This window comes from Chamaea fasciata, unplaced genomic scaffold (assembly GCF_029207755.1).
Source record: "Chamaea fasciata isolate MVZ Bird 193981 ecotype frontalis unplaced genomic scaffold, bChaFas1.0.hap1 SCAF_13, whole genome shotgun sequence".
NCBI classification, from domain to species: Eukaryota; Metazoa; Chordata; class Aves; order Passeriformes; family Sylviidae; genus Chamaea; species Chamaea fasciata.
In genome coordinates, this window is record NW_027094098.1 from 186,912 (window position 1) to 211,865 (window position 24,954).

The following is a 24,954-nucleotide window of genomic DNA, read 5'->3' on the forward strand; positions in this document are numbered from 1 at the left end:
CACAGCACTCCAGGTTATTTAGCACAGCTCCTTCTGGAGCAATGCGGGAACAGGAAAAGCTCACAGAATAAAGCTCCAAGCAAAAACGCTGTATGAGGATTCATATCTTAGTGAGAGCAGTAAATTAGCTTTTTAATTATGGCATGCAGTAGGACTACATAGACAAAGAAATGCCCCCAAAGTAACTTTTTCAACACCTGAATGCAGAAGCACTCAAAAGTACAGCAAAGGACCATCTCTCTGGTAAGGCTTTCAGAGTCAGAATCCAATCACTTTCCTGGTTTTATGGGCAGGACGGTGGCAGCAGAGCAGGCCCTGCTTAAATCAAGCCTTTGAGCTGTTTTGCTGGTATTTTTTGCACAGCTCCGTCCTCACAGGGCAACAGATCCCTGGAGACACAGGACCAGTTTAATGAAGCCACATTCCTGAGGGGCCATATGTCTGCATTAAACACCCCGATCAGTCTGAGTTCAGAATGTTCAATAAACCTCCGACATTTACAGCAGAGGTTCTTGCTGCTGTGAGAAACCTTGCAGATCAGTGTGACAGATGACAACAAGCAAAACCATATTTAATGCATTTGATTCCAAAGCACAATTTATTCAACTAATGCTGCATGGGTGTACATGTACTCTTTCTCCCCATACCCTTAATTGCTACTTAAAAGCCCTAAATGCATTCAGCTTTCTACTGTGTGGAAACTTAACTTCTCTGTATTAGACAGGATGACTGAGCAGCACATTAGCCCAGAGGCAAAGCACAGCTTTGGCAAAGGCAAGGGAAGAAACCTGACACAATTCCCATCTCTCTGGCCTTGCCATGCAACCAGTTTGTGTCAGAAGAACTTTGAAATCAAGCTAACATTTTCTTAAGTAAAACCTGAGAAGTGTCCTACAGAGGTTCTGTAGAGAATACTCATCCACTTTGGAGGTGAGAAAATTCTCTAAGAATATCAGCAGTTTCCTAGGCAGGTGCATCACTTCCCATTTGTCACTCTTTCTACTGGCATTATTTGGAACACTCACTCTTTCTGAATTTTATCTCAAATTACATCCTGCTGCTCCCTGATACATACAGCTAGAGAAAGAATATGGAATTACACCCTTTGGACTGGAGAATGTAGTGAAATATTAAGGAAGTTAGCCCTTAAAAATATCTGAAATGGAAACAGTCTGCACTAGGCAGTTCTCATCTTTGAATTTGAGCTAAATTCTCACTGCAAATAACTTTCATGCATCTTTAATGTGATTTAGTCGAAGACTGTCACATTGGACACTTAAGTACATCACAGTTGAAGGTCTTGCACACTTCAGTAAGGCTAACCCAAAGGGTTCTCACCCTGAAATGTAGATACAGTTCAATCTGATTTTAATAACAGTTAATTTTTTTCATCTCCACCAGCTGTGAGGCCATGAATAAATAAAGACAGGTTGGAATTTCAGGAGTTGGGAAAGACTGTGACAAGAATAAAAGTTGTCTTTTCCCCTCATAGTGCAGGGGAGCATCACAACCAACAGCCCTGAGCTCTGTCTGGGTTCTTGGAGCCAGAGAGCCTGGATGTAAAACCAGAAAAACAGAGGAGAATCTCCAAAAGCTGCTGCAAATTATTAAGTGGAAGAAAATTATACTAGTCAAAGAATATGAAGGCAATGCTCCAGCAGTGGTTTGGATTTGATGGTGTAACTCAAAAGCACTTCAGAAAACAATATTAGAGGGCACAACAAAATCAGCGTGCTTACGCTTACACAGGCATTTGCAGGGAACTATCTGTGAATGCAAGTAAAGCTCTCATCATTTACTGTTTGCTCTTCACAGCCTCCTGTACTGAAACCTGGCACAAAAGGATGCTCAGGGAAATAGCTGCTGAGTAATTACAAACCGGCATCAAACCTTTCCTTAGCTATTCAAAAGCACACAGTGAGAGAGGACTCTGTGACCTGGCACTTTTTGAGGAAGTAGCAAAAACACCAGTAAAGGTTTTAAGACTGAGGGATGTGCTATCACAGCCTGTGGACACACCACTGCTGACCATGTAAACAACTCCTCACACTTTTTCACTCCTTCTTCCACTTTGTGACAGAAGCCTGCAGTCTCCACTAGGCAAGGAAAAAGTATTTGCATGTGCCAGGAGAAATTCTACATCCACATCCATGATGCCTTTTTTGGATTATTTGAGGACGTGACACCGACAACAATTTGCCTGACTTGCTGTAATTAATAATCAAAAAGCATATTTCAGCATCATAAAGCAGACTATAGCATTCTCCTAAAAAACACTATAGATTAAAATTATGTTTAATATTTCTTCAGCAACACTGAAAACAATTAGATTTCCATAAAGTAAAGGTACAAAAATTACCAATAGTGAATTTTCCTATGAGACGAGCAGCTTGGTGGACAAGTACCGATGGAAAGTAATACTCAGATAAAATCTTGATCCAATTGTTTACACTGATAATTACAAATTAAAAAGTGCTTTATGTAAACTGCAATAGGTAGGGACCTCCTCAGAGAAAAGGGACAAGTCATGGCAGGCAAGACAGAGAAAATGGATGGTCCCTACCCTCACAATTCCAGAACCGTTTCAGAAAGCTGTTAGTATTCCCAGCCCCCCCAGACTAACACCCTTCCTGGCCTGGTGTTCTGATGTGATCCAAAACCTGAGCTGATTGATCATAATAAACCACTCTGCAGGAGGTTAGGAATTGATATCACAGGCCTATCAAAGAGGACACATCAGGGCACTTTAGAAAAACAGGACAGATCACAATAGCAGCAAACAGCTTCAGTTATCTGACTTCTTCAACCAGCAGCAAAAGCTTGCCAAAATATTAAGAAGATGAACACAAGGTCAGAACTAGGCATTATCCACTCTGAAAGATAAATGCCTTAAAAAAATAAGTGTTAACACCACCAAGCTTTTCAGAAGTCCATCTCATAGTGGTACCACAAAAAGGAAAGTCGCAGCTTCTTGAAAATGCAACCACCAAGAAAAGTGGGCCAGATTTTGTTTCTCTTTAAGCCAGTGATACACCCTGCTCTGATACAGAGCAGTAACAAACACAGCCCTGGCAACCGCACAGCCAGAACATAACCCAGAATCTGTGAGACTGGACTTTCTCCCTGTGTACAGCACCAGGCACAGGCACTGTGAGACACTCACACTGCTCATCTTCCTTCCACATTGCTAATACTTTTAGAAAAGTTGGCCAGGGAGCTGGGCTGGACTGTTACCTGCATCATACTGCTGTTCTCCATTCATCTCCACAGGAGCCCGGTGGTTGTTCCCAGCAGCCAGAAGCAGGGGAGCCCAAGGCTGTCACTGTTTGCTGGTCATGAGTCGCCTCCCGCCTTCCACAGCAGCTGAGACATTCAAGAAGGGTTCCTGGAAAACACCTGAAGGGAACAACTGGTAAGAAAACCTTCATGGGATTTCTACCTACTTTTAAGATAGAACCCTGGGGTGGTTTGGGTGGAAGACAGCTCAAAGATCATCTCCTTCCAGCCCCGTGCCATGGGCAGGGACACCGTGCACTATCCCAGGTTGCTGAGATCCCATCCCGCCTGGCCTTGGACATTCCAGGGATGGGGCAGGCACAGCAGCTCTGTGCACCCTGGGCCAGGGCCTCAGCACCCTTATAAGGAAACATTTCTTCCTAATATCCAATTTACAAACCTAGCTCTATGAGCAATTAAATAATTATTTCATTATGAATGGTAGAAAATAAGTAAAAACAGGTTTAAAGCAAGCCCACCAGTTCACTGGCAGTGGACCACAAGTTTTGTTTCTTTACAAAGTTCTCCACAAAAGCAAAGTTTTATGGCAAACAAGAGTCTAGGTGACATGTTTCTTTATAAATAACACACTTTGACTGACATCTTTATATAAATCAAAGAGATGAGCAGCTGTAAAACCAAGATTATTGCCTTGAAAATTCTTGTAAGAAAAAGGTTATTTCAAAAAGCCTTTGCATTCTTGTTGAATGTCTGTGAAGTACCTGTTTCATTTAAGTGAGATACCTGAAATAATACAGAGGACTAAAAATCAGGTTCTAAAAAAATAGGCTGTGCTTCTGAAATGAACAGATTTTGAATAACAATGGCTTATTAAAAAAGGAAGTCCTACACATTTGAAAAGTCTCTGATTTTGAGTTTTGTACAGCTATAGTGTCTATGCAGACTACCTGATAACCCTTAGAGGTACACAACACTTGCAGCTTCCTTCACACACAAATAAATCAACAAACTTGAACAGAATAAAATATCCAGTCAGTCACGTAAGAAGTTCAAGTACAATCAAAACTACAGCCAACTTCAAAAATTTCCATTACATGTGAAAATAAAAGTTTTTTTGAGAGTAGCAAGAGCTTTCATTAAGAGCTCCGTCTGAATGGCAGCTTAATGCCAGAAAAATCTACAGTGTAGAAGATACCAATAACTTTTATTCATTACAGCTTCACAGGGATGTGTCTGGAATGGAACCCAGCTGCCAATTTCTGCTATATGTTTCCAACCTGCTCCACTCCAGCTCAGAAAGTCTGTGCTCAGCATGTACCTACAAAGTCACTTTAACTCCCAACCCAGAGAAAATTTACTGAGAAATTAAGCACAGGCTCCACTCTCACTCTCCACTGGCTCCTCACACAGTTCTTCCAGACTCACAGGACAAAGCAGGGCAGGGTAAAGTAACTCAAGCACATGTCCCCAGACTATCCTCTCCCAAGACCTTCCTCCTACACAGACTGAGCTTCCACCTATTCCATCTTTTAAAAAGTGATGCTGGAAGATGATGTTACTGGCACGACGCTCAGCACACAGAGAAGAACTAACCAACGAAACACTTTTTAACCATTAATCAAAACATGCCCTGGTAATGGCCTATCCCAAATCCATCAGCTGTCACAGTGCTAAGCCAAAACAAAGGCAATGCTGTGAGCAAAGCACATATTCCAACAAGCCTGGGGATATGCCAGTGCTTTAGAATAGTGTAGCCCTGGCAAAGTACACTCAGAATTAACTGCAATTAAACTATTTTCAGTTCATGGGATACGGCTCTCAATCGGCTTCCATAACTAAACTATGTGATGTAACTACCTTCTTTTTTTGTTTGTTTGGGTTTGTTGTTTTGGGGTTTTTTTGTTTTGTTTTTGTTTATTTGTTTTGCAACATGAGAATATTTTGGACACTACTCTCCCCACCAAAAAACCCCAAAAACAAACCCACAAAACCAAAGAGGCTGTTTTGATTTAGAAGACACCAAACACTGGCAGCTCCTGTTGAAGCTGATTGATATTCTGCCCAAGTCAAGTTGGGTTGTTATTCAGGATTTCATAAGCAGTTGTGGTGTTTTATGTACACAAAATTGAGAGCATTTGCAATTAGCACCCACCATGGCTGCTGCTTACAGTCTGGCACCCCAAAGATTACCTTTTGATAAATCTCAAGGGAAGTGGAGCACAAGTGCTGCTGGAACAGAGCTGATTTGGAAATACTTTGGACTCTTCAGTCTCACTTCTGCATTTCAAATCTCCTTTCAGCACATGAAATATTCAGATGTTAGCAACTGGAGGCAGCATTAAAAACAGTTACAGTTCATTAAAGCCAGATGGCTCACTTGAATATGAAAAGAAATCAAACGTAAGTTGGATATTGAATTAAAGTAAATCAGCTGGTGTCTGAGGCTTAATATTATTTTAAAACAAAGGCGCAGGAGACAGTGGGGACAGGAGATACCCCTCAGGACTGGGGACGGAGCTCCGGCAAGGAACAGGTTTCAGCGAACTCCTTCATGCCAAGGCATCCAGGAAAATCTGTTTCAAACCCGCGCCGACCACGGAGCTGCTCTGGGCACGGGCGGGTAGGAGCCCTGTTCCAGCTCTGCCAGGACAGGGCAGGGCTCCTTTAGCACCTGCAACCTGCAGCTCTGCTCCCGAAAATCTGCTGCCAAGGCAGCAAGGGAGGGGCAGATCCCTTCCTTTTGCTGCTCTCGGAGCTGGGAGGAGAGGGGCTGAGCGTCCTCCTGCTCCCCGTGCCCGCTCACACTTTCACCTGCGCTTTTTCACCTCCAGAAACAGCCACTATGCTGTTTCCTCGGAGGGGAAATCACACGTGCACTTCTTCTAAAGACTTTTTGTAACTTTCTTTTTCCCCAGGACTCACGGTGGGCCCGATCCTGGCGCTGCACTGAACGGGGCTCCAACCCAGAGGGCGCAGACCCCCTCCCAAAATGCCAATTCGTGATGCTGCCGTGCAGAACCGCAGCTCCAAACCTACACTTCGTCCGCCTCTGCTTCTCCTATTGCTGCAGAAACCAGCAATTCCCACAGCCTACAAAAAAAACCCCACAACTCCAAGCGTTTCTTTTTAACCTTTTTCCTAATTAACACCACTGCAGCCAATCATGAACATAGGTCTCCCTTTTGTTACATGAAGATGCGATAGCGGCTCCAGGGGAAGAGGGGAGCGTGCTGGAATCAAGATTTGTGTGCGGCTGGGTACTCGCAGGCCACACACCTTATCAACGGATGAGCAGATCTAAGGTGCAAATGCAGCTGGCATGGGGTGATCTGCCCTGGGAGATAAGCCAGGCCGAAATCATCAGCCCCCTGGAAAACATCAGCCCTTTGGAAAACACATTTGCACCCGCTCGGAGCACAGAGACTCCACCCAGCCCGACTGAGACTCCTCGCTGACAGAACGAAGTCAAAAACGGAAAAGACCTCGACAACTTAAGTTGAAGTGGTTTGCTAAAAAAAAAAAAAAAAAAAAAAAAAAAAAAAAAAAAAAAAAAAAAAAAAATCTACAACACAAAAAGAATCCAATGCAATAATCTATTCAGGTAGGAGCCAACTTATTTGTAGGTTCAACTTACAACGTGTAGTACTTGATACACAAACATTTTTGTGAAATGCATTCCAGGTATACTGGCGAGTTTCGTATCTTAGTTAAGTGTTTTCAGCACAAACCGAGATATATTGTGCAAATTTCTCAACCGGAACCAAAATCAACGGTGCTGGAGAAAATGAATTCTCTAGCTATTCAGTGTGAGTTTCATTCACCTTTTTGCAGCAATACACTCGCAGTTACAGAAATACCCAAACTCCCACGCTGGGGTCAGTACCTTTCCTTAGAACAGTCCCATCCTTCTGGGGGAAAATGCCAGAGACTCTGGCTAAGCACTGCTGCCAGCTCGGTGGAATGATACAGGTGATTACCTGCCACAGCAGATCAGCAACCACCTCAATCAGGCACAATGGCAGATTTCTGCCTCCTTTGAACAGAAATCTCACCCTTGAAATCGGGGCTGAGAGAGGCAAAAGCAAACAAACATTCAGAAGAGCATCTGGTGCAAGAAGTCTTTAAATACCTGTGAAGGAACTGTTTAAGATGCGCAGATCGGCAGGTGTCTGCAGGATCACGGCTGCTGCACTGGGATGAGCAGCTCACCACATCCCAAAGAGCTGCGGGATGGTGTGAGATACCAGCACAGGGGTGTTTAAATAAAACCATCCAGGCTTTGCCCATCTCCTCTCCCCCCACCTGAGGGATTTTTAACTCCAGTTACACAGAGCAGGAGCAGGAGCAGGGTGGGCACAACCCCAGCCCCTGCCTCAGCTGCCACATAGAATACGACTCAGGTTTTGTCATTCAACAACCACATCAACTCTTCTGTCAGACAGGACATTAAAAATATTTTCTTGGGAAGCAAAGTATTATTGTACACACATCTATGTCTTTCCCTCTTGTTCCATCCTCCCTGCTGGAGCCCTTGGCAGAGGTCCTACTTGTCCAAGAAATGGTCTCCAGAGTCCCATACTTCATGCAAGCTCCTAGATTTCCAAGCCTTTTAGAGTCAAAATAGGGTTTGAGGCCTTCCTTATAATTTTGTCTTCTCTTATTTAGTCCCTACCAGCTGGAAGCCCGAATAACATTTTAGATATTTTTTAACTTTCAGTTGTATAAACAAAGTATTTTACAAGCCTTCCTAGTACCTGACCTCCCACAAACAAAAGACAAAGTGGAAGACTTCTTACAATCTCTAATTTATGCCGAAATTCCAAATTTTCAAGCCATTTTAATTGCTGTTCTGTGACAAGAAAAAAAAATCAGTTTCAGCTGTTTCTGTAGGAAAGAAAACTACCTGTCACAGAAGCCTTGGCTTAGCATTGTTAGCACACTCCAAATCTTTCCAAGACCTGCAAGGCCCAGAAAGCAGACTACAGATAGGCAAAATAAAGTTTGATGCCTTTATAACAAAGTAATAAAAATACTACCAATTTCATTAGTCACAGCTGCTGAAGGAATTATCCCAGTTAATGTAGAGAACAGAAACCTTTGGCTGACTTGCAGTTCTTTAAAGCATTATTTTTACACACACAAAATGAAACAGCTGGCCTGTAAAAAGCAGCTTATTTGCCTGCTTCTGTAAGGATTTATCAGAGACAAACAAATCACTCAATCACCTTTTATGTAGGTAGGACCACCAACATTTCCTTTAGGTTGTCTTATCTGAACAGCAAAATTCTGCTGATACCATTGAACATGAAGGTTATACATGCATATAAATGCAAATAGGAACTAACACCAGAGTTAGATTTGTTATTAAAACTTACTATAATTTCTCTCACACCCAGGCTGAAATCTCTACTCACAGACCAGTAGCCCTAACAACTCCCTGCTGCTCCCTTAAATCTGTTTCAGGAGAAGAGAGCTCAGGTTCATCCATTCCATTGCAAGGGCAACGCTGAGATTCCTCAGAGAGAAGCGCATTTAAAGACCACACCTCCTGTTCTTACACTCTCCAAGAAATTCTTGCAAGATGTAAAAAGGGCAAAGAATCTGCTGTGGAGGATTCAGGCCACTGCCATCAGCAACAGGCCAGGCTTACAGAGAGTTGTGTGGCTCTGGAACACACACCTTCCACATGGAAGTAACCACAAGCAAGTACCCCTGCAGTGGATGCTAAGCCGGGCTGCACCACTGCGCTGCACTGCAAGAACAAGCCTATTATTACTATTCCAAGGGATTGTTCAAAACAAAAGGCTTGTGTCTGTGACAGCTTCCCTGCGCTGAGCCAATGCCCACCATCAAGGTGTGCAGCACCAGCACAGGCTGCCCTGTCCACACCGAACCAGCAAACCCCACAGTTATTTACAGGGTTTAACGTTGCTGTTCTTTGTGCACAGACACCTCCAGGACTCAGACAGGTGTCCAAGTAACGCACCCTCACACCAGCATCCTGCTGTGCTCCCGGTCCCTCCCTGCCTGCAGCAAAGGGAAGGCACCTGCAGCACGCAGGGACAGGGTGGCTGTGTCACCAGGACAGGCCAGGGGACACCGCCTGCAGCTGACGCTGCACCAGAGAACCAGAGCCCCCAGTGTCAGGTTAAATACAGCAAGTGCTGGCATTACACAGTCAAATAAACAGGAACCTCGCAGCAGACTGAAAGGTTACAGCCTGGCAGTCCTTTCTGCCTTGAAAATGTAGAGATGTCTGGGAATGCACATTTTATTAGCATAAAAACATTTACCAGAGAAAAGGAGAATCTATTTGGTCACAAAACGGGACCAGTGCTCATATCTTTAACTCGATCTTTCTTCAGAACTATTGTATGTCACAGAAAAAAAAAACAACGAACAATCACCTATTTAGCAAAATTTTGCTAATATCATACGTGATGTTTATCTTTTCCACTTAGATTAGGTCAATTTCTCTCTGTTTTCCAATCCCGACCCCTGTCCGAAGTCCAGTGGCTTCCAGGATTTGACTCAGTGCCTGGATCTGCCTGACGATCCAGGTAACACACCTGGAACGGGGAAGCTTGGTTAACGGATCTTCAAACACACGAAAGAACACACCTCAACCTTCTCGAGGTCCAGCTCAACAAATTACAGAACCTGACGTTACAACCCGCGCTGTGCTACCCAGCCAGTAAAGCAATTTCCATGGGACTGCAGGTTAAGTTTAGGTGAGAATGTTAAAATTCACAGCTCTATTCCCAGCTCATTTAAATGCCACTGAACAGAGAGAGCATTGACCTGACAGGGGAATAACACACAATAGGGTGTCCCAAAAAGTTCCGCTGCTTGTAAGTGGTTGCAAATAGGAGCTGTTAAATACAGTTTGCCTCTAATATTTAAGATAGTTGGGAGTTCTGTCAAGTCCTTAAGGCTTATTTTTCTTTTTGAAATGCAAAACCTCCAGCATTATTCTGCTCCCTTCATCTACTTTCATGGCATGCAGACTACAAGCACGTTGGGGGTTATGGGCCAAATAAAGAAACCAGACAGAACAGATTGCTCTGTTTTCATTGTTGATTTTTTAAATTCATGTCCTATTGCATGAATACAACTGCCTGAAGTTACAAGTTGGAAAAAGAAGATGAAGGGAAAATGTGAAGTTCCTGCTGCTCCCAAGTCCCAGACAACAGCCTGGCAGCTTCTTATCCTCCGTACAAAGACAGGCAGCATGAACAGGCAAATATTCTGCCAGTAAAATGTAGTATGATTCATGGCGAGATAAAACAGAGCAGCCAGATGGAAAGAAACTGACTTCTCCCTCTGGATCTGAATCCCTGGTGCATATTAGCATGGAATCCCATGGGATACAGAGTGATAGGAAAGGGATGCTGCCTGTGAGGAGGTGAGAGGCAAGAGTTAATCTGCCGGCAGAGGAAGGAACCCTTCACACTCCCTTTGAGGAGCCTACCCACTATGTGAGAGAAAAGTGTTTTAAAATAAAAAAGTACCTTCATTGCACAAACATTGAGGCAATTAACAAAGATACAAATTAATCTGTAAGTGCCAGAAACATGAGAATTACTGGAGAAACCTCAGACTACCAGGTTTGGAAAGGAATTTCCATCTATAAAGGATGTCAGGCCTACAGACAACATAGGAAGGTCAATGCAGTCCTCACAAAGTTACAATAAATAAGTTGCCTAACACTGCCACGAGGCTCAATTCATTCAAACAAGTCCTCACTGCCGACTCATACTCTGCACATATGTTACAGGAAAACCTTTGAATAAAATCTGAACAGTACACTCAACTTAACTCAGCATTCAGTTTACGTAAAGGAAAAAAAAAAAAACAAACCTCTGCACAATCTTCCAAATCCTTCTTTGAAAACGAACTCCTGTTTCAGAGAACCAGCTAATGGATGTCATCACTGCAGACAATCCAACAATTAAAGGAGAAGACTGGTGGGGGAAGGAAGGTATCTTGCAAATAAAACATTTAAGAAAAAAAAAATCCATGATATAAAACGCCTTTTGTATGTAAAAGCACATTCCTACTTGTTTCCTTCCTTTATCATGTTATTGAAATGGTACGGGACACAGAAAAAAGTAATATATTGCACTCATTCCTCATCCATAAGCTACACTCTGAAAGGGCAACTCTCCCTTGAATGCCACCACAACCACAGGACAACTCAGATTTGGGTTAAGATATTGACTCAGTTGCTGAACCTCATGTTCCTATTTTTAAAATATCGGCACTCATACGAGGGGAAAGCAAAGGGGGTGGCATTTCATTGATATTTCTTTGCATACATGGATCATCAGGCCTTCTTCCTTGGATAAACAATCTGTTAGTCAAATTGTCAATGGCAGGCTAGAGTGAAAATTAAGATAAAAATAACTTATTTCAAATTCTGCAGTTTTGGTATCATATAATTTCAATCTAAGTAATTTAATCTTAAATAATTTCAATTTTAAAACCCTTAATCACAGCATCTTTATTTGTTTTTACACACACTAATGACATCTGAACATAAGGTCTGTATAGACAGATGCAATTGCAAATCCAACTGTCCAAGAGAGAGAAAACCTATTTTAACAAGCAGTGGCACTAAAAAAAACCTCCACCATGATTGCAAATAAAAGATGCAGAAGCAAATAGGACACAGTTTTAGCAAAGGCAGTCATCACAACAAATCAAGCTGGATCAAAACAGATTAAGAACTCACGATTTTCCTTACAAAGAAATCAACTTACTCCTGAGCGGCCAGCGCAGGGCACAGAGCAGGCAAACAGGGAAAGCCTGTGGCTGCAGAAGTTGTCTTTGGAAGGTGACAACTGAGTTCATTTTCCCTAACAAGGACACCGTGGCACCTATTGGCAAGAAGATTAACGGGAAAGAGGACTCTGAAAGGTGACAACCACACCCAACGCACACTGACCGCACTCTACAAAGCCACCTCACCAGCAAGGCCACCAGCGCTCAGGCCTGGCTTTCAGAAATGCTGAGCAGCAGTCCTCCATTTCAGATAAAACCTGAGAAAACGAGACTACAAACTTTGAAGAGCCAGGTCTTGGGGTCCGCCCTGTCATTTTCTTCACAAACCCACGTTTCAGAGTCCAGCATCGCTTCAGGACTCGTGTGCCTCAGGTTTTTATTGTCACAGCATAACCTCGCTGTTTCATTACAGTGCAAGGCAAGTCTGACCACCAGAGCAGTCCTGGAACATTCCCAAATGGCTCTGCGGGCAGCAGGTGCCAGCACCAGCACAGCATCTGCAGGAGAGAGAGAGCCCTGCTCTGCCAGCCTGGGGACAAGGGGCACTGAGTGAGGACACCCCTTCCTCCTCCTCTTCCTCGCAGCTCCTGCAACCTGGACCTGACCCACCCTTCCCGAAGTCCTCCCGCAGCTCTGCACAGAAACACCAGCAGCACAGAAAATTAAACAGAAGCAGCGGGTTTCACTTCTTCTGTAAGGATATGTTTTCTTCTCCTCGTCCCCAGCAGACCAGCTCGATTCAATGCATGTTACCCATTTGCCATCCAAACGTTGATCCTTGCCAGGACTACAATGATTTCCTATTCACAGGCACTCCCCAGTTTAAAAGTCAAAACACGCCTGTCAATTATCACCCTAAAACTGAGGGGAAGCCAAAAACAAAACCACGATTCTACCATGCATGGGTGCCACTGGGGAATGTATCTCAAAGCCTGTGTCCCTCTGCTCGAGTCTCCAAATGTGAATATGAGAACTTCTAATTCCATTTTTATTAAATAGAATCACTTTCCATCTCAACCACTGAGTGAAAATTACCACCTCAAGTCAGAAATCCTAGATGAGGCAAAATTCAACTTCCTACAATGGATATTTAAAGATCCCTTATAAAAATAAGTGCTGAGAGCACCGACATCCTCAGTTTCATCAGCTGCACAAGAAAAAGCCCTCTGCAGTCTGGGTTCAACAGATCTTTACCCTGACGCCCAGCTTGTTTCATGGGTCTCCTGTGCACTCTTGAACACCTCCTGTGCTGTTACCGTGAGATGCGTTCGGACCTGAGCTGCTCCATATCTTCCAAAGATAGTGTCACTGATGGGGAAATCTTGAGTATAATCACCTCCAACTAATCTAATCTAAGTTACTTTAGCACTGATTCGACAAGACTCGCCAGCCCAGTGCAGGATCTATCACTCCCATGTGAGACACGGTAAAACTGCAGAGAAGTTCTAATAACCTGCAGGTGCAGGAAAGCCCACGGCAGGAGCAGCGTCAGGAGCAGCCCGAGGTGTGCCTGTGTGAGCTGCTCAAGGGGAGCACCTGGCAGGACTCTGCTGGCGCTTCGGAGTGTAACAGCAAAAATAAGCCTGCTTTCCCTGATGGTGACAAATACGAGTTTACTGTCGCTGCTCAAGTGCTAAAAGCAAAGCCAGTGATACTGAATAACTAGACAGAAATATCTGAATTATTTAGTAGACAGCGCAGAAGCACCAAACAAGCCAAAGCATGATCTGACCAAGAAAAGAACAAGGAAAAACAAACAAACAAACAAACAAACCCAACAGCTATTAGTTTCCTGCTGGAGAGAAGAAACATCTGACTGCAGGATTAAGACAGCAGCCATGGCAGAGGGGAGGGTGAGACTGCACAGCCAGGGATGGTGACAAGCATCACTGCTGCTTTTTGATTGCCAAATACTACATTGACTAAGCAGCAACGTGAGATAACATCCCCAGACTTTTTTTTTCCCCCTGGACAATCTTTCTGAAACACTATCCAAAATCCTGAAGTATTCCTTAGCTAGTATCAGAAACGAATGGAAAATCCACATTTCAACCACTCCTAATAATCCTGTAGAGAAAATCCTGACCGACTGATCACAGCTAATATTTCTTCCTCATTTAACTTCCAAAACTCTGTCTCCTGCAAATGACATTTTATTTATAGCAGTGGTATTTGCTGTATAACTGATTGGGGAAGGCTGTAAATGAGCATCATTGCATATATGTGGAAAACAATGATAAAGCACTCATCAAAAAGCTACAGAACATTTAAATATTCAAATGAGGCAATCTGCATAAACCCCCACCTGAATTTTAATTTTACAAAACTTATTTCATACCTTTGTGCCATAGATGATCTGTGCAAGCTGCTTCTTTTCTACAGAAAAATGGTACCTTTCACTTTAGATGTGTCCAAGTGATATTAATTTTAATTCTTGGAGTGAAGGGTAAAGGAGGCTTTGCCATAGGAGGACAGGCTATTTTTAAAGTCTAAGTGCTCAAGGCAAGAAGGCAAAGGTGAAGATGCTGATGAGCCACAGTAAGGCTGCAGTGGCAGTGAAATGCATCGAGGCTCCTCACCCAACCAAGCAAAATAAGGTTCTAATTTGCAGCTCTCTAAAATCGGTGCTATCAAAATGGGAAGAAGAGAAAAAGTGCTGTGAGTAAGGGAGACAGAGATCACAGCGGATCAGCCTTTATAGTGAAGCAAGGGCTTCCAAGGGAAAAAGAAGATCAACTTGTGGGAGACTCCACAACGAAGCAGCTTTTACCAAGCAGGTCAATAAGATGGAATCACAAACTGGAAGGTTAAATTAACACCTGCAGCTCTGGAGCTGGGATCACTCAGAAAGCATCTTACTTAGGAAACACAAAACCCAACCATAATGCTCTTCCAGCCTTGCAGTGCCGAAGTCAGAACTTTCAAAAACTGTACCTTTGCACTTCAGATGCTGCAAATGTAACAGGCAAGGGAGATCAGGAGCTTTTCTTATTCAAACCTTACTCTAGAACCTTGAGCGAGGCAGATTTTAAACATTTTATCTTTCCATGGGCTTTTAAACATTATCTTACACATGTGTTCACTCAGTGGTACCAGTTACTTTTATGGCATTTTTGATTGTGGAGATTCACCACTGCCTTAGAAACAGCGCTGTTCCATCCTCAGTGCTTGTTTGGATTATAAAGAGCAAACAGCAGAATATTCCTCAGGCAACAAGATCACTTTTAGCACCACTCAATTCCCTGACCACAGACACATTAGATCAAACTCATTTAAAGAAGTATCATGCCTGAAAAACTCAAATTTGATAAGAAAAGCCTCAAGAAGGAAAGGGTGTTAGGCTCTTTGTCCTGGTACATACACAGCTGGGGAGGGGGGAGTGAGGGAAAGAAGGAAAAGAAGGGGTCAGTAAAAGCAATTACTGCAGTTTTGCCCTCAGGATCAGAGAAACTAAGGCCAAAGGCAGCGTAAACACTCAGAAAACAGCAAGTTTCTTCAGAAGCAAAATTTCCTTCTTTAAACATAAACCAGTTAGCCCAGAGATTTCCATGAAGAAGTTGGGGACCAAGCCCACCAACACTTCAGCAAAAGACTCAGTGATTTATTTTACTGACCTACACCACAGTGGTGTAGCAAATCTCTTCTACATTTAAAATTCCTGCCCTACAAGTCCAACTTATTTATACTTCAGGGTTACAGTGATTATTTCCTAGATTTAAAGAACATATGAAAAAATAAAATCTAATGAAGATAAAATTGTCTATACAGGTCTCATTCTGCCAAACTCTTTGCAAAAACAAGGAACTAACTAAAAACTCCTGCTCTTCCTCTCAGAGTAATCACCTCAGGTCCATATAAGCAGTTTCTTTCATGACTAGAAGCTTTTCTTCCCTTCAGCCAAACAAATCCATCACATCATCCCCTGTGACGTGAGAAAAGGCTCTGAGAACAACGTCCCAAAGAGCTTATTCACTTTCTGCATCCATGAACTCCACACCATTCATTACTACAACAAACACTGTAAATATTTCTCACAGCCTCCAGAATTGCCAGCTTTCAATGATTTTTACTCTTTTATCTTCTAGTTTCTACACTCTGTCTTCTCTATGTGGTACAAAACCCCACAAATGCTGCTACCAAGATTACTGCATAATTTAAACAACAACCAAGCTAAATTCATTGATTTTAATTACAAGTTGGTTCATTTAGAATGGCAGTTACTGTGACAAAACTCAGTTACTGAGAAGAAAAAAACCTCCTGCCTGTTTCCAGCCTAAATTTGTTGTAAGCGTCGTGGCTTTAAACTGGCTTAGGGCAATCCAGGAGCTCAGTACCATTCCTGCTTCCAGCACTCAAAAAGGAAAACTTCTGAAGGGGAGTGTCTTGGTTTAGATAGACAGGTATCTGCCAGGGAGGGTTGGAGTCTCCCTTGAAATGTAAGCCCCTCCCCTCTTTTCCAAGTTATCATAAATTTGCAATTAAAAGGCTGTCAGGCAAAGATTTTGGGAACAGGTAGAGCAGTTCTTTACTAGGGATATAAAAACACAGATGTTGTAGTACAGAAGAATAAGCAAGCAAAATAAACAAACAAGAAATCCTAGAAAAACCCTGACAGAGTCAGAAATACAACCTGACACCCTGTTGGTCAGGGTGTTGGAAGCAGTCCAAAGTAAGCCCTCCTGGAGTGGCAGATGTGGTTCTGTTGGAGTAGAGATGGTCCCGTTGAAGAAAAAGGGGCCAGTAATGGTGAGATGGGTCCGGTGGAAAACTGGATATCTAGTGGGACTGTGGCTCCTTTTCATCTAGGTTAAGATGGTTTGGCTCCTCCTCCCTGCATGGAGCATCTTACAATAGTGCAGTGTAATGTGTCATGTCATTGATGAGCTCTTAATGGTCCATTAGCAGAAGACATTCCCATGGAAGCAGTGAAACAATGAAGAGAGATAAGTAGCACTCTACCATCTGATAAGCGACACTGACCCATTTGGGCAAAGATAAGCAATTCTGCTCCACTCAGATGGAACAGAATAACATGCTCTTTACAAAACACATGACAGGGAGAAAGGGGGAAGAGGCTTTGCCTCCTAGAATTCAGCAGGAGAGAGAAAAATTGAACAAATATAAATTTTTTAGAGCTTTTTTTTCCTCTCGTAAATTTTATTTCAGTCCAGCACTCATAGACAGTTTAGATTTCTGGTGACTTAAGGTCAGTGAAAATGCAGAGCTGTCTCAGGCTTCTGATTCCAACCACCCTGACACAAACAGGGCCCTTGTGCAATTGGTTTGTTCACCTCCATACCTGGATTCAGTGAGGAAATGGTAGAAATCACACCGACCCTGGGCCTGCACCACAAAAATCTTCCACAAGCACCACGTTTTTACAAGTGAGCAACAATGAGGAGAGCAAAAGTCCAAGCACTAACAGTAAATGTCCAAGTAAGTTCTTGCCTCAACATGTGCTAGGAGAACCTTTGATGTTAAAGAAAGAGGGGGAACCTAAAAGAAGTCAGGCTTCTCCTGAGAAAAACAGCTCCTCAGGGCTCAGCCTCAGCATGGAACAAGGAAACGCATCTCAAAATGTTTGTTTCCAGATTTCATCACTTACATGTTTTTAAAAGACTTCTGAACATTCTTTATAACTTGGCTGTAGTTCCACCCATAACTTACACAAAATGAGGCTGAACTGCTCTGAAGAAGGTAGTTCCACACCCACTCATTCATTCCCTACCCCACACTGAACTTTCCACTGGAACAAAGCAAAATCAAAGAGGAGACCGTGTCTAGGTTAAACGTTTATTTATGAGATTTATAAACAACTACTACTCCCTTCAACTTCCTGATCAGGTACAGTATTCAATTCTAACAGCAGAGATGAATGAAACTCCCAATCTTCAGTTATTTATAATCCTGTCAGCGTCCCATCATCCTGGCTGTCAGTGTGTGCTTTGACTCCACAGATGATGGAGCAGCTGCCCCATTCTAATGGAGCACAGGAAATACCCAAGCACAGACCAGAAACTGTGGAGCTCAGGTAAGAAAATGTTCACCTTCTAGATTCACTTGAACCTCCCCAAGTTCTGGAGCAGGCATTAAGTGGCAGCAGCCAGCACACAGGCCAGTGACTGTGGTTTTGCTGAGAAAGGATGGGCAGCAGAGGCTCAAGCAGGAGCCTGTCCTGCAGCCACGGAGCAGGGCTCACTCAGGTGCTGCCACGGAGCAGCACAGCAGTCTGGCACTGTTCTGTGGCTCTTACATTTTGGAAATCTCCCCAGGCATCATGTCAGGAGAAGCCATGGGAAGACAACTTCTGCTATCTAGGACTTGGATGATCAACGCAGCTTGACTTTGGAGCTACACTGCAGCTTTCAGTTGGTTTTGAAACAGAAAACAGCAGTCTGGATCATACTTTCAGGTTAACTGCATTTACAGCAGCAATTGATTTCTTTTGAGTATCAGCCACAAATAATGTTTGGGAAGTCTTGAAACCCTTTTTCCCTTTCTACCTGTTTCCTCTCAATGCTTTCCACCCACCAGAGCATCACCCACTCTCTCCAGAGGTTCTGTGCTATGAACAGAAGCTCCTACAGCTCCAGGAGATCTACACACCACAGTCCTCAAAAATACCTATTCACAACCAGCATGAGGGAATTCAGCCTTGTTATACAAGTTAATTGTTGAAATTTAACAAGCTCCACATATTCAGTCATTGGATGGCTGCACACACAAAGTTGACCTGTTTTATCTAAATTATATTTTAGTTACCCTTAGGACAAAATTCCATGGCGCACTTCCACATTTTTAATCCAAGAACCTGCAGAACTGAGACATCTATGGGATCAGTCTCCTTAAAGCTGGTTCTGATGAGAGAATCATTACGCCCAGATTGTCTGAAATAAGCACAGCCATGCAGAGATTCTCATTTATCAGCTAAGTTGTACCACTATGCCATTTCACTATGCATTAATTAAGCTGTCCTCCATAAGCTAAAAAAGAAAAAAAAATAAAACCCCACCTTTTGTCAGTTAGAAAGAGCCACAGGAAACACAAGCACACAGTGACGAAAAAATAAAAACAGGATTTCTATATAGATGGTTGTTACCTCTGCTTCCCTGACCCCAGCAGTACTGCCAAGGACCTGGAGGGACCATATCCATCAGCATTCACCAGTACTTGATTAATTGACCAGTTTCCAGCTCCTGACCAGCTTCCTACTCAGTGCTGTGCATGAGCTGACCTTATCTGTGCTGATATTTGAAGTACACACAACTGTACCCAACATTCAGGCATGTTATATAAACTAACTTAACCATCATAAGTAACATGGTTTGCACATCACTGCATGGATTCTTCCCACACTACAATGTGAGGAAGGAACCGCCTCTATCCAACCCTTTGGGTGACCAGGAGATGCAGGTTTTCCCAGGGAAGCTCCAGCATGACCCTCCGGGTGCCTCCTTCATCAGTTAATGGAAGGGCAAGTACATGGGGAACTTCATCGTTTTAGTCTGCCAAGGAAGTCTACAGGCAGACTAAGAGTAAATGAAATAAGCATCTATTATTGCACTAAAACTGAACTTGTATACTTTAGGGAAGACTGAAGCTATTTTACTCAACAGCACCTGTGTTTGTAGCAGAGTCTGGTACCTCTAAAACTCAAGTGAACTTGTATCTGACAGTAACAGTGCTGGTTCCAAGGGGAAAAAACCTGGTAAGAGGAGAAACATACTTCAGCTTCTCATGTCAAATGAAAATCTTTACTTTAGCAGCTGCTTTTAAAGGTACAAGTTCATTTACCAGAGATCAGGAATACAAACTGAACCCTAAGTATAGTGAAAAGTATAGTATAGTATTGTTCCATTTATATATATTTCATTTACTTATATGTGAAAATTATCTGTTCACACTAGATCAAAGTTTTAAGGTACACAAATATATTTTAATCAATATGAAAGCCAGCTTACAATTTAGACTCTGAGCTGCATGCATCAGTCACTGTCAAGAACACAGCACCTGTACTCCAGCTTTCTTCAGGTGAAAAAAAATCTATTGTCAAGATAATTTAGTGTTACTTATTAATGATTTAGGTGAGTGGATATATCTTCCTTTCTCCTCTTAGCACTCACTGAACAGAATGGGAAATAATACTTTTCAAAAGCCTCAGACATCACTCCTGCATGATGCAGCCAGCTGGACCAGATCTGTGGAACTCATTGCTTAGAAGAGGAAGTATCTCCTTGCTTTTACCTGAAAACCACTGTTTATATTACAGTGATGATGCCAGATCCAACACAAGAGCACCACCACAGAGCTGACTCCCAGGTGGGGAACGCCAGCAGCCTTTGGGCACCATCTGCGAGCCTCCTGCTTTGGCTAAGCACAAAAACCATTTGGCAGAGCAATGGCACAGACACAGCCAGCAGTGCTCTGAACCTGGCTCCTGGGACAAACAGCACCAGCTGTTAAACCTTAGAAAATTGACCCTTCACTCCTTGCTATATAATGTCATTTTGTGGGTTTTACTTAATAGTTCTTCTTGGGCAATCGCTCTTTAATTTTAATCGAGGCTTACTCAATATGCCTGTGGTTTATCTGGCTTGGACTGGTGAATAAAGATGATTTCCCCTGAGCCTAGAGTAACACAGGTAGAACAGACCTGAAGAGCAGCAAATTCTAAGTTCAGAGGTCTCTGCTGCCCAGCACAACACGTTGCCCTGCTGCCTCTAGAGTGCAGCAAGAGGACGGCTGCCTGCTGCTCTGGAGAAGCGAATGTGACATTCCAACTTTCCTGCCGTGCATCCCTAGCACTCTTCTCCTCTAAAAGCAAGACAATGAACCCCAGTGCACCATTTTGTCTGCCTAGTCTTGGCTTTCTTCTAAGCCAGAGAAGACAAAATAACAGAAATTACAAAGATCTGAAAGTGCTATGTCTAAATACTGAAGGATCCAATCCTCCCACCCATAAAGGAGAAAACATAGCGAGGAAAATGAGGAAATAAGGAATTTATGGCTGCCTTTTTCCTTGGGCTGGCTGTTTCCAGCTACTTCCACTGCTGTAAGGCTGATCAGAAAAGCTTTCTTTCCCAAAAGGCCACTGCCTTCACAGAAGGCAGCTGGGGATTAAAGATTCTAAAGCCAAATGCTGCTCAGGAGTTGAAAATAAAATTCAGAGATGCTCTTAAGTTTCCTGCCCTCCCTGCTCCAGAGCCAGTTCGTTATTGTCACCACAAAGACAAATAAAACCGAGCAAGTGGTGGCAATGCATCTCTGTGGCAGCACTGACACTGACTGTGAGCAGCTTCCACTGAACTGATCCATGAGCCAGAGACAATGAGGAGCAGCCAGGAGGTGACATCCTGCACTGCCACACAACTGCTCAGGCAACACACAGCCTCCTCATTCTTTTAATCAGAATTACTGAAAGTGCAATGGGTTCTGGCTTTAGTTGTCACTAAACACAGACAAGGTGGATTAGCTCAGTGATGCTGTGACATTGGGCGTGCTCTGGATTTGAGTGAACCCACACTGGCTCTCTGCCTCTGCTCTTAGTACCTTTTCATTTAACGCCAAACCCCAAGTTAATTTGTTCATAGCTGATGCATTCATAGTCAGTTCAGAAAGAGATCACATCATTGACATCTACTTCCAAGAATCTGTAACTACCCAAAAGGCACGTAAATGTCAGTGTCTTTAGAAACATCCTGATCTTAAACAGATGCCCACCAAAAAAACCCCAAAACAATTCTGTTACAGTGATTCTTAGTCATCGCTGTAGCTATGAAGAAATTGTGGGCAGAGGACACTCAAAATTTGCTTCCACAATTTATGGCAGCACTGATGTTAAAGACAATAATTACAACAGGAATAAATAAAGTGGGAGTTAAGTTAAATGCCATGAGGGCATATTGATTTATAATGTAACCAAATTAATCCACTATCGGTATCTGAAGAAAAACTACTGAAATCAAGTGCTCTTGGGGAGTTGTTAAGAGGAAATGAGACACTGGGTTTAGTCTTCATTGCCACTTCAATGTTTTAGCAACATGGGATTCCAGGCTCACACTCCAGATCTCCTGTTTTAAACACTAAAGCTGAAAATAACCTCCTACTTTACCAGCATGCGCTTTTTGTTCTCTGATGCACCAACCTAAAGACTTAATATGGAAGTGTTGTTTGCAGACAGCAAAACAACACCTGGCAGCTTTCCGAGGACCCTGCCTGATGTGACTGCTCACACTGCAAACTGCACAGGAAATCATCTGCTGCCAGGGCTGGGTAATGCCCCAGGCACCATCCAACCCTTCACAGCAAAGCCCTACCCACCAGAGATTCAGACTCCTACCCTAAATTGCTGAACTACCGTATCAGGTGTCCCAAGAGGGGAACAGGTGCCTCCCCCAGGTTTGTATTGTACTTGTACTTCACAACAGCTTCTCCTTGTAACACAAACAGAGCTGGAGAATTCAGCTCAGGTGTGCCAGGGCACGTGGGATTTGTGTGATAATACCTGAAGTGATACTGCTGTACAAACACTACTGTGCTTTGCAGTGCCAACTGTTTGGTAAAAAAAAAAAAAAAAAAAAAAAAAAAAAAAAAAAAAAAAAGGCATTCTTGCAAAGAGACAGCATTTAGGGTGATTTTTAAAAGAGAAAGCTAATGAAGCTTAAAACAATTTTGAAAGTGTAAGTATCTCCATCTACAAAAGCTAAACTAGACAGGTCAGTGCCACTGAGTGAATGAGACCATGCAGAAGTCCCGGTAGCATGACATCAGGACATGTGATGTCACACAGGAAATCAAAAAAATTCATCAAAACTTGGAGAAATTGCAGATCTTGGGTTGGTCAAAATAACCGCATTTCAGCACAGCTTAAAACATGTGGAACGTGTCAGCACTGCCTAGAAATCCACTATAGTTATTCACATCACACCTTCCTTATTCAAAATTTCTACCCAATTTTTCTATATAAGCTCTAGGGAGCACTTACTCCAACAGCAACTCAGACTGCCCCCTCAGTTACTCAAAAGTATTAAGTTATAGACCTTAAAATGTTGACTAAATAATTAAAACATATTTATCAGCAGCTTTGCCTTAGGTATCAAATTAAACAAGACCTAATACCTGGCCTTTTACCTGTTCAGTGAAATACCTTTCAGCTTTATATATACAGTAAAATGACAACAGCAGAGAAACAGATGACGTAAACTTAGGAGGAGAACCAGATATCATCAAAAGAACAGGAAAATTCATGGTGAAGGAGAAACTGAAATCAAGCAAAGGGGAGACAGAAATTTTGCACAGCACACAAGTCTCCCCACACTCTCAATCAGTCACGGTCAAGCAGCTGAAAAGGCCACCTGACAGATTTACGTGGAGAGAGCTGGATGGCCCAGGGGATTTGCAGGACAGTAAAGCTCACCTAGAACTGCTCCACTGTAAGTACCTCACCTGGGCACTCAGTGCAGGCTGGGAGAGCTCCCTGCTGCTGTGTGAGCTGGGCTGAGCACAGAGAAGGTGAGAGAGCAAACCTGGCACTAAGGCAGTTCAGAGAGAGGCAGAGGAAGCCCTGCACGTGAGGCAGCCCCAGACTGGCAGCATAGAAGCAGCTCAAGCTGGGAGGTCAAAAGCCACTGGTGGTGTCTGTGCAATAACACAAAGCAAGGCAGGTACCACAGGGCAGTGACAACAGCCCATGTGCTCCCTGCATCCTTCATCCTGGCCAGAAATGGGCTCAAATTACAGGAAAAACAGCTCCTTTCTGCTCTGACTAGAAGAGACAAATGGGTTTGCTGCAGTTACATACACAGAGCAATGACTGAAAAGCCGCAACAGCCAAAACCAGGAATTTTTAAAAACGTTTTTTTTTTTTTCTTTTCTGGTCTCTCAAAGAGAGATTCTTAAGATCAAAAGATTGTTATGGGAGGTCTTCAAGCAACAAGGAACAGGCAGGTATCAGAAATGGATCATTACATTTTGTATATCACACGCACATTAAACCACGGCCACCCCATTCCAGGCTGTCTCACTCTGACAACCTGTTATTTCTGGGACATGCTGTTAACTCCAGTCCTTCCATGCACTGGTACCTCCCTTTCCCCTGATCAAGACTCAAACTCTCCTCCAGCCACGGTATTCACTGTAACACTCTTCACCTTGCGCCCAAAATCACACTGATAGCACGAATTCTCTATTTTCCTCATGTCACTTCATGTAATTTTTAAGGCTTTCTTGTCTTTAGGTAGATACAATCTTGTTCCTATTCTAACACAATATTCTATTTCAGCTCTTAAAACCTGATAGGCAACCCACAAAAATACAGAAGGCACATTACACCTCTTATCTGTAACACTGAACTAACTGCAAACTTTGCACTATTTTCATGACAGCACAAATGCTTTCAGCCTTTTTATTTATATAAAGTCTGCAAAGGCTTTGTCATTCTGCAGGTAAGAGGAGAAAGAGGTAAATTAGCAAAGGCTTGGTTTTCCAATGGTAATCTATCTAGCATGAATATAGTGTGCACACTGATAAGAAGAGTTTTAGTCTAAGCTCAGTTTACTTTTCAAATAACAGCTAAATATATAATGAAAAATTATCAGCAAACATTAGTTATCAATATAGCTTCCCACAGAGGACTGTCAAAACCATCTTTTTAGGCTTACAACAATTAATAAAACTGATTATTGTGATAGAATCAGGCTAATGAAACGCCACATATGAAGTCTTATTGACCAATATAAGGGAATAACAACACCGAGAAGTGGAAATAAAGTTCAAGTTAAAACAATCCTGCTTCAGGTTCTTGGTTTACAGTTGATTGGTAATTGAAAGACACAGGTTAACAAGTCATAAAGATCAACTCTGCATTAGTGTATCTGCAGCAGAGTAAATGCTATGCCTTTGAAGTTAATATTTTTTTCTTATAAATTTTCCAAA

At 42.8% G+C, this 24,954-nt stretch overlaps 1 protein-coding gene across 2 annotated transcripts in view; it reads right to left on the bottom strand.

Moving 5' to 3' along the window:
• The window catches only part of SFMBT1 (Scm like with four mbt domains 1), a 71,083-nt gene that overhangs the window by 30,547 nt on the left and 15,582 nt on the right, over nt 1–24,954 (bottom strand). For both annotated transcript variants that reach the window (XM_066195311.1, XM_066195312.1), the window contains exon 2: nt 3,235–3,396. In XM_066195311.1, coding sequence (XP_066051408.1) covers nt 3,235–3,262 — 28 coding nt within the window. In that variant the 5' untranslated portion in view covers nt 3,263–3,396. The remainder of the gene's footprint in view (nt 1–3,234; nt 3,397–24,954) is intronic.